This window comes from Tupaia chinensis, unplaced genomic scaffold (assembly GCF_000334495.1).
Source record: "Tupaia chinensis unplaced genomic scaffold, TupChi_1.0 Scaffold000294_5, whole genome shotgun sequence".
NCBI classification, from domain to species: Eukaryota; Metazoa; Chordata; class Mammalia; order Scandentia; family Tupaiidae; genus Tupaia; species Tupaia belangeri.
The window spans coordinates 569036-578284 of NW_006159782.1; the positions used below are offsets into that span (position 1 = coordinate 569036).

General features: G+C 50.1%; 1 protein-coding gene and 1 long non-coding RNA gene across 6 annotated transcripts in view; one reads left to right on the plus strand and one right to left on the minus strand.

The window, feature by feature from the left end:
- Positions 1-1469, minus strand: part of LOC102486167 (uncharacterized) — a 9731-nt gene extending 8262 nt beyond the window's left edge. For both annotated transcript variants that reach the window (XR_334860.3, XR_003549726.1), the window contains exon 1: positions 1222-1469. This is a non-coding gene — a long non-coding RNA (uncharacterized LOC102486167). The remainder of the gene's footprint in view (positions 1-1221) is intronic.
- Positions 1-7179, plus strand: part of TCF20 (transcription factor 20) — a 58517-nt gene extending 51338 nt beyond the window's left edge. The window contains exons 3-5 of one of the 4 annotated variants that reach the window (XM_006150700.3): positions 2228-2277; positions 3278-3372; positions 6383-7179. In XM_006150700.3, the coding sequence (XP_006150762.1) occupies positions 2228-2277; positions 3278-3328 (101 nt within the window). In that variant the 3' untranslated portion in view covers positions 3329-3372; positions 6383-7179. Of the gene's footprint in view, positions 1-2227; positions 2278-3244; positions 3373-6382 lie in introns of all 4 variants that reach the window. The other 3 variants (XM_006150698.3, XM_006150699.3, XM_006150701.3) reach the window with 3 other exon arrangements.
- Positions 7180-9249: the final 2070 nt, after the last annotated feature.

A 9249-nucleotide genomic window follows, 5' to 3' on the forward strand; every position in this document is an offset into this window, starting at 1 on the left:
CTTGGGGGCCCACCCGCCTGTCAGAGTCCCCAGAAGAGGTTGTCCTGCATCCCCTGCCACTCCATTCTCCCCAGCAGGGACCAGCCAGGGCAGCCAAGAGGAGGCTCTCCCGCGCCCTTCCAGGTGTCTGAGCTCTGCCAGGAACATGAATTGCAGTTCCTGAGGGCCTGTGGGTTTGTGGAAGAACAGAAAAAAGCATGTGTCTACACTGAGTTCCCATGGGAGGCCCTGCCGAGCGGACTGTCTCTGCACACTCCTTTGGAGACATCGTTTCCAGAAGTGCCTGGCACTAGTTCCGAGCTGCCTCTGCAGTGCACATGGATTGTTTTACTTCTTTTCTGCTTTAACAATGAGGGAACATGTTTTCTTACTTGAGACGATTTTGCTGCTGGTCCAGCACAGCAAGTCACTGTTGGCTGTGACGGGAACTGAGCCACCTGTGCCTTTCTGATGGCGCCCTTCGCCACTAACACGGTCCCCGTCCTCATTTGTGTAAGCCCCCAGGCACCAGGGTGGCCAAGCCCCATGTGTACTGTTTTCACTGTGGCCCAAAGTAGCGACTCTGCCAGCAGGGTGCTGCCAGAGCCCAGGTAAGAAGGAAGTGCTTCCCTTGAGCTCCCGTTGTCTGTCTCCTGCTGTTCATAAGCTCTCTGGCAGATTGGAGCAGCAGGAGTCTTGGTCACGCTATGTACTTGTGGGTTTTAAATTAACACATTTCATTTACTGCCGCACTAGTCGCTTGCTGGGGGAGGGCCTAGAGCTTCGAGGTGATGACTTGCTTCATCTGGGCCCCAGGAGCAGGGAAGCTGCTGGCCGCTCTCTTCCAAAGGCAGATAGTGATGTTCCAGAACTGGCTAAATTATGCAAGGTCCTTTCTCATCTATTGAAGGTACCAAAGACCTGGAAAGTTTTCACTTGTGCACTCCCTTTCTTACGACTTTGCACTTGTAATCTGTGGCTGCACCGGCTGCTAATCTGGATCTCCGTTTAAACCAGAGTTATACCATAAACTTAGCAAGGGCAGGGACCGTGGCTGCCTCCTGCCATGGTGCTGGGAGCGCTCTGAGAATGTGCGATCAATATTTATTAACATCCTGCCACCACGTCTTGCCCCAGTGCCTGGCTGTCAGTCTCCAGGAGCTGCAGTGTGCAGAGTGAGCTCATTAATGGGTTCCTCACCCTGCTCCGTGCACTGCCCTTATGCCACGGAGCTCGACTCACCTGGAGGCAGATGTGTCCTCACTGTCATCGAAGATGCTGTCACCACGTTAGAAGCTAAAATGAGTCATTTTCTCTCTGAGGATTAAAAGCACCTTATGGAATTTTACTTTACTCTGAAGTGTTTAGCGTGGATTATGTGATTCCTGCCGGCGAGCCCCGTATCTCCATGGGTGGTGTGGCAGAGGCAGCTGCAGGGATCTCAGACCTGGCCTCGCCTATCTCGGACACCTGGGCTCTCTTCCTGTGCAGAGGAGAAAAAGGAGCAGATTTAGTATTTGACAAGGATGCTTGAGCCTGGTGAATGGGGTTAACCTAGAATCAAAGGTTTAAAAAAAAATTTTTTTTTTGGAGCTTGTATCTGATTATTAATATGATATCATTGTGGAAATACAGGAAAAAAACTAAAACCTGTGATCTTATTGCCCAAAGAGAACCGTTGCTATGTTTGGGTCACTTTCTTCATTTCTTTCTTTTTATGCATAGAAGACATTATAACAAACTTAGTATGTTTATCATTTTTATATAATAGTACATCTTGATTTTTCATGAACCTTTGTGTTGTGAGTAATTTTGTCATACTGTGAACTATTTCAAAATATTAACTTTTGGGCCAGCCAGGTGATGTGGTAGTGAATGTGGCTGGATTCCCCCATGGCTGCCTATGAGGTTCAAGTCCCAGACTCGGAAGCTGGAAAGTCACACTGGGTATATGTGCAAGCATGCCCCAAAATTCCAAGAGGAGAATGGAGGTGAGGGATTGCAGCATGGCCACCCCTCTCTCCAGTTAGAGCACGCAACCAATTGCAAAAACTAAAAAAATAACTTTTTATGAGACTGATAATCCATCATGTTAAGGTACCACGGTTTATTTGGGGTGTCTCCAGTGTTTTCGTATTAGAAATCAGTGAGGGGACTTCTCACCTACATGTCCACCCTTGTCAGTCCTGCCAACTTGGTCACACACACTCTCACCCGTTTCCATCTGACTGTCCCCTTCTTGTTGCAGATTGTTTGCTACATGAAGAGAACTTCTCGGTGAGGTGCCCCAAGCACAAGGTAAGTTGGAGGCCCCAAAAGCTCTTGCTTCCAGTAAGACTGGGGGTTGGGTGACTCTTCCTGCAAGACCAAAAGACCAGGCACTGGGGACCTCCCCCTTTGCAGTCCCCACCTGTGCTGAAGGGAGGCTGTGGCATGGGGACCAGCACCAAGGAGGATGAGGAGCCTGGAGAAAGATGTTTTTTGAGGAAAGGGCATTCATCTGCTCATTAGAGAAATTAGGTCAGACTCGATAAAACTGCTTATTTCCCATTTAATTCAGTGGAAACCCAGTTCACAGGTTGGCATTCGGTTCCTAGACCTTTGTACATGGGCAAAGGCATTCTCCCAGACTGACAGTAAGAGCTGGCTCCAGGCTTTGGGAGACACTGTCTTCCAGGTGGCAGTTCCGCTGGGGGACCTGCCGCAGCCTACTCTTTGGGGTGTTTATTGAGGCTGCCTCTAGGAGAGTGTGGAAGACAGGTGATGGCTTGTGTCTGAGCTATTGCACTTGCAGGGAGCCCCAGGAAAGGGCTGGAGTGGAGACTACTGCCATGGTTGTTTCCAACAGTGGCCTCATCTCTTCTGGCTGAGGTCACACTGACACCTGGTGGTCAGTGGCTGCTCTCTGTCTCCACTCCCCAAGTGGGGCCAGAAGGTACTAGAAAGAGGCCATCCAGAGAGGTCTGCCCTCAGAGCGCTCCTGAAAGATGCTTATGCTTTCCTTAAAAATTACTCCTGGACGTGGACCATAGGTTCTTACAGTCTTCTCCTGTTTTACTTAATTCGTATGTTATTTTTAGAATTCCCCTTTATTAATGGTCACATTTTGCCTCTGAAAACCCGTCTGAATATCTCCTGTCAGTACTGACTCTGCTTTTTCTTTCCTTCTCTCTGTGCTGTTCCTGTCCTCACCCCTGCTGGCCTTGGTCCCTACGCTTTCTTCCTTCTGCCCTGTCATGTCTGCTCTTGGCTTTGCCGTCATCAGCCTCCCCTTCCGTGCCCTCTACCCCCCTTGCAGAACAAGACCGCAAAAGGCAGCCTCAGCACAGAGCAGTCGGAGCGGGGGTGAGGGGGGCAGTGTGCTCGTGGGAATGGACAGGACAGCAAGCACAGGTGAGTCGGGGCCAGCTGGACTCCTACCCTCACCCTGCCCAGCCCCCAGCAGGTGTGAGGCCTCTGCCCTCATGTGTGCCCAGGCTGTGCCACCAGCGTGTACTCTGAGGCTCACCACCACCAGGGGAGAAGGTGCCCTTCCACATTGCTGAGCTCCCGGAGTAGCTGGGAAGGTGACCGCTGCTGACCACTGTCCTGACATCGGTTGTGCAGGGTAGACCTGACCTGTGGCCATGGGAGTGATGTGCTGGAGGTGGGACATGGCAGCTTCCAGGACAGACCCTTGAGGCGGGCACCTGCCAAAGCCCCAGCAGCCCTGTTCTCCCCACACTTTCCCTATCTGCTTTCACTCACCATGTTCTGTGAAGCTGATGGTGTGTTTTCCTTTGAGAAACACAAAATTCTTTAGGTTTTGTTACTTAAAGTTTTCCCTGGGACTGTGGAAGATTTCTTCTTACAGATGTATGAAGGGAAGGAAAATCCTCAAGGATTCAGTAGACTTAGGCTCTGAGAAGTTGCATGTGATTGCACCCTTCGCAGGTGTGTGGCTGTGGCTCCTCACCCTTCTGGGGGTGTCTGCGAGCACAGGATTATAGGACTCCAGCCTCGCCCTCCCACTTCACTAAGAGATGAGGAAAATAGGTTGTAAAGCGAAGAGAGAACATCAAAATGCAACTTGTGGCACTCGCTGCCCCTGTCGAGAAGGCCCCTTTGTTGCCCGGCTATGTGAGGAACGGGTAGGGGCTTGGGGGCTTTCTAGGTGGGGGTGGTGTTTTCTCCCTAGAAACAAGGTTGGTAATGAGAGGGATGGAGTGGTTGGAATCCAGTTACTATTTCTTGGGTCACAGGAACCAGACAAACCATTGGAACCCTGAGGACCTGGTGCATATCATTGTACCAGCAGGTGGCTCCTGAACTTCAGTACCCACTAGGCCATACTGCCTGCCTGTGATCAGAGCAAGCCAGCAATTCGGGTGGGTTTCAAAAACCTCCTTTCAGCCTTCGCCATGTTCCGGGGCCTGGATGCTGCCAGCCAGGGCAGGCTATGCCTTCCCCCACTGCTGGCTCTGCCCCTGCTCAGCCTAGTTCTGTAGGAACTATGTTGCATGTTCCAGAACTGTGTCCTGCAAACTGGCTAGGGGAAGAACCATTCAGTGTTCTGTGCCTTTTGGTTTTATCCTGGAATTCCAGCCTGTTTGAGAAAAAGAGAAAGTCTGGGGCCTGAACTAATGGGTTTCGTGTTCTTGTGATTCACTCGGGCCCTCCCAGCTGGTGAGCCCTCAGCTCTTGAGCAGAACAAGCTTCAGCCTCTGTTCCCCCAGGATTGAAGCAGGCATGATTAAGTGGCTGGCCCGTTGCATAGGGGTTGCCTCAGGTATACTGAGGACAGGCTGCATAGCCCCTCAGGGGAAGGATGGGCATGTGCATCCTGTCTCATCCATCAGACATGTCCTGTCTACAGCAGTCATACCGGGGACAGCCATTGTCCTTCAGACCTAGGATGCACCATGGGACTGTGCAGAAGCCCTAGTGATTGGCCACAAAAGTGGCACTCATCTTTGGGGCCCAAGCCAGAATCAGAGCCTCCTGATCCTGTGTCCCACCAAGGTGGGGAGGGGGCAGCGAGTAAGCATGTGTCCCAGTCAGGTCACTCAGCTTCTCTGTGCTTCAGTTTCCTCTGTAAAAAAAAAAAAAGGAATGGCAGGGGACCAGCATCTAGCGTAATGGCTATGTCGCTGGACTCCCATGTAGTCGACTGCGGTTCGCATCAGAGAAGGAACGAGACTGCTTTTTAATGCAAGTTCTCTCCCCTTTCCTGGAGGTTGTCTTGGCCTCAGCAATCAGTGAGGCAGTGGAGACTCTCTGTGCCAGCCTGGAGGAGGGCCCTGTAGAGGCACGAGGAAGCCTGGGCTGTGAGGGCTGGGGGTGACCTGAGAGCCCAGAGTCAGAACAGGATGACACAGCTGCTGGCCACGTTCCTGAGGCCTGGCAAGTAGAATACCAGGTGTGTTCTACCTGAGCACAGGAACATTGTACTGCCGGCCCTCCAGAGGGTCTTCCTGCTTGTTGGCGATTCCTGCCAAGCAGTTAGGAAGTGCCTGTGGGCGAAGACAGATGTGTGCATGTGAACATACACTCTGAATTCCACACGCACCGATTTCTTCACTGTTAGGCCTGTTTATGAGCTTAGGAAGCAGAAAGGAGTGGTGATACCAGGTTTTCCTGAGACTGGCTTATTGGTTGGGGTCGAGGAAGACGCAAGGTGATTCCCTGTGACACAATTCTCAAGAGTGCTGAGATCAGCAGAGAGTAGGGAGAGGGAGGCTGCTACCACCCCAAACTGCGGTACCAGTTTTCTCTACTGTTCCTTGGAATCCACTGTCTGAGACTTTTGCACATGGGATGGTTTGTAGGGCATTCCACGAGGCCCTTGGGACAGCCGTCTACCCTGCACAATCATCAGAATCTCCTCAACCCTAGGCCGGAAAAGGAGAGGAACCAGCATCAGCAGGTCCGGGGGCCTCAGGCCCAAGGGATTGGGAGGACTCCCGCATTCCAGCTCTATGTGATCCTCAGGAAAGAGGCCAAGACCTGCCCTCTGTCAGAGGCCATGGGAATGATCTTGTTCAGTGAGAAGAACTGGCTTTGTCAGCCAGAGGAACTGGGACAGAACTGAGAGGCCAAGTGCCCTCAGCCACAGGCCCACTTGGACCTATCTGAGCTCCTCCAGCTGCCCATGCAGGCAGGGTCACACCAGGTCAAGGACTCTTCCCTGGTTCTGGTCTCTTTGTGCTCTGGAGAGGCGGGCACACCCTGAGGAGCCCTCAGGGCCTGGGCAGGCGCCATTGACCAGGTCCGTAGCTGCAGGGTGGTGCAGGGGAGGGGGACCTTGGCTGTGTCCTGGGACAGCAGCACAGCTGCAGAGGGTTCTGAGCCCGGGCTCAGGGCCTCCAGAGAACAGGGTCTTGCAGAGGTCTCTAGTACTCAGGGATTGGTCCTTGTCTTCCAGGTGAGACTGTGGAGATGAGAGGTGGTGGACCCTCTGAAGGAATGGAACTCACCCTCCCGTGCAGCCACACCCCTCCCTGCCGCCCGCCCAATGTGCCTGCCCATGCCAGCACTTCCTTCCTACCTTCTCACATCACACTCACCCGGTGACACCACAGGAAAGAAAGACCCAAGATGGTGGAATGGCTGTTTCCATGGACACAATCTCCATAGTGACAATGTGGGGGGAGGGGGGTGGGATGAGGTGATGGGAAAGGGTGGGGGGAATTAAAATGGAGAGATAAAAAATATATATATATAAATCTATTTTTAGTCTGGAAAGACTTTGTTTAAATGAAAGGTGCGCTATCCCTTTTGATTCTATTTTAAAATCATCTAGTTAAAGAACTCCAAATTTGCTCCAGTAACAGTGAAATGTAAATGTGAAGTTGAACTGAATGCGCTCTCATCTCACGCAGGACAGGACGTGGCTGTGATCTTCAGCCTGTCTCACACCGAGTCAGAGAACACTAGGCCCAGGAGTGAAAGCAGACGAATACACCAAACCCTCCTGCGTCATTAAGTTGTCTCCAAGTGGGAAGGTTTTAAAGAGGGGAGGGAAGTGGGGAAGGTCCATGTTTTCAAGTGGGGGAATGATGTTTAAACACAGAAATAAATTTTTCATTTCCAGAAACACTATTTATTTATTATTTTTTAAATTTTTATCTTTTTTGGGGGTGAGAATGGCAGATGCCTTGAGGTTGTAGCAGTGTCCTGGGTCACTGTGACTGATGATCCCATGGGCCCACCAGGTATTCATGGTGGCCTCACACGGCACAGCCGAGGCAGGATCCGCCTCTAGGCTCTCTGTCCTTGGCACATTCCAGGCAGCTGTGCCCTGGCCCATGGGATCCCAGGGGATGAGAGAGGGCCAGACTTTGGCTTCAGGAGCAGGCAGTGTGCTACAGGCTGTGACCAGGAGTGACTGCCCGTGAGCGACAGAGTGGGTTAAGATGACCAGGGATGCCCTCATCACCCTTTTTTCTTTGTGCTTTCATTTTTATAGAGGAGAAGGGGGCCTGTCAGATAACAGCCCCATGCTCTGTGAGTCTTTATGTTGTTTTGTTTTGTTTTGTAAACTGTATGATTTTTAAATATCTGAGTTTTAAAAAAAGAAAAAAAGTACAAAAAAAACTTGTTAAGGCCTTAAGAAGGGGTTAGTGCATCTTTCAGGGGTCACTCTGCCATGGGGATAAAATAGCTGTTTCACAAACAGTTTTATTTAAAAAAAAAAACAAAAACAAAAACAAAACAAAAAACAAAAAACAAAAAAAAATTGAAAAATCAAAAAAATAAACTTCATTTTAACCTTGTTTCGTTTTCTGGTTAATGTAAAGTGAATGCGTCTTTTTCCTCCTGTTTCAGCTCCTAAAAAATGGCTTTGGTTCCTCCCAGGAGCTGTCTGTCCTGGCCCATGATCCCAAGCCCCAGCCTCTCGGAGGCCAGGCCGCCCTGGCAGTGAGCCTGGGACTAGACAGCCCCAGCCCCGTCTACTCCACTGGGAGGTGGAGCTCAGCCAGTGTGTGGGGATGGTCAGATTTACTTAAGTGAATATGAGGACATATTTCTCATCGACACTAATTCTAAAGATTATTTTAAAATAATGCAATGTTAATGGAATTTTGAGAACAGAAATACTGGAAGGAATGTTGTGAAGTAGAAATAAGCAATTATAAATGAGTTCTTGTGTGCTCATCAATTTGGGGATTAATTTCACTTTAGTAGCTATATAAGGCGGTGCAGTCCATTCCTCATTCTGTTCTGCCAGGATGAGGAGAGGGTGGGTGCGCAGCGGCCCTGGGACCAGGCTCAGGCAGCCTGACCAGGACCCGCATAGAAGTGTCGGTGGTTGGGGCCTGTTTGCTTCCCATTCTGACCTTGGCTTGGCATTCACACAGGTAAAGTGAAATTCATAGATTTTAGGTGTCACGGCTAAACCATAGAACTTGAAAAATATTTTATCTTGAAAATACTAACAGATATTTGTCATGATGCCTTTTATTCTTTTGACCCCTTTTGGTTTATCAGTAGCTCAGCCAGGGCTCTTGAGATCACTTAGGTCTTCCTTAAACTGGCTTCAGAAATGACCTTTAACCCTAGATGCTTGTCTTGTTACACACGTGCCTCGGACTCAGGCTGTCTGACTCCTGCAGTAAACATCCCGTGTGCGTATGCCTTTTATTAACAGGTTTAGGTTCACAGCAGAGTTAGTTGAGCAGGAGGTACAGAAATTCTCACGTGTCCCTCCCCCCACAGCTTTCCCACCCTGGGGTACCTTTGCAGCAGCTAATGGACCTGCATTGACACATCCTCACCGGGAGCCCATAGTTACAGTAGGGTAAACACTGTGGGCTTGGACGAGTGCAGAATGATATGTCCTCCCCAGTACGGGTCACCAGTACAATGTTCACTGCTCTGAATCCTCAGTGCTCCCCCCTCCCTCCCTGCTCCAGTCTCTGGCAGTCAGCTGCAGTCATACGGTATTGCGGTTTCAGATTGGACTCCCACAGTATACCTATGTAAATTGCTTCCATGATCTCCTGACTTGATAGTGTCTCTTCCTATTCCTGAGTAATCTTCCATTCTCTGGAAGTAGCGGTTTATCCTATCCCTTCCCCCTACCAAAGGACATCTTGGTGCTGCCAAGTTGTGACAGTTACGAATAAAGTTGCCGTAAACACCCATGTGTAGGTTTTCCTGCAGACTACAACTCAACTGCACTGAACAAGTACCAGGAAACGTAACTGCTGGATTACGGTAAGAGCGCTTAGTCTTTTTTCTTTCTTTCTTTCTTTTTTTTTTTTTTTTTTTTTTTTGTGGTTTTTTTTT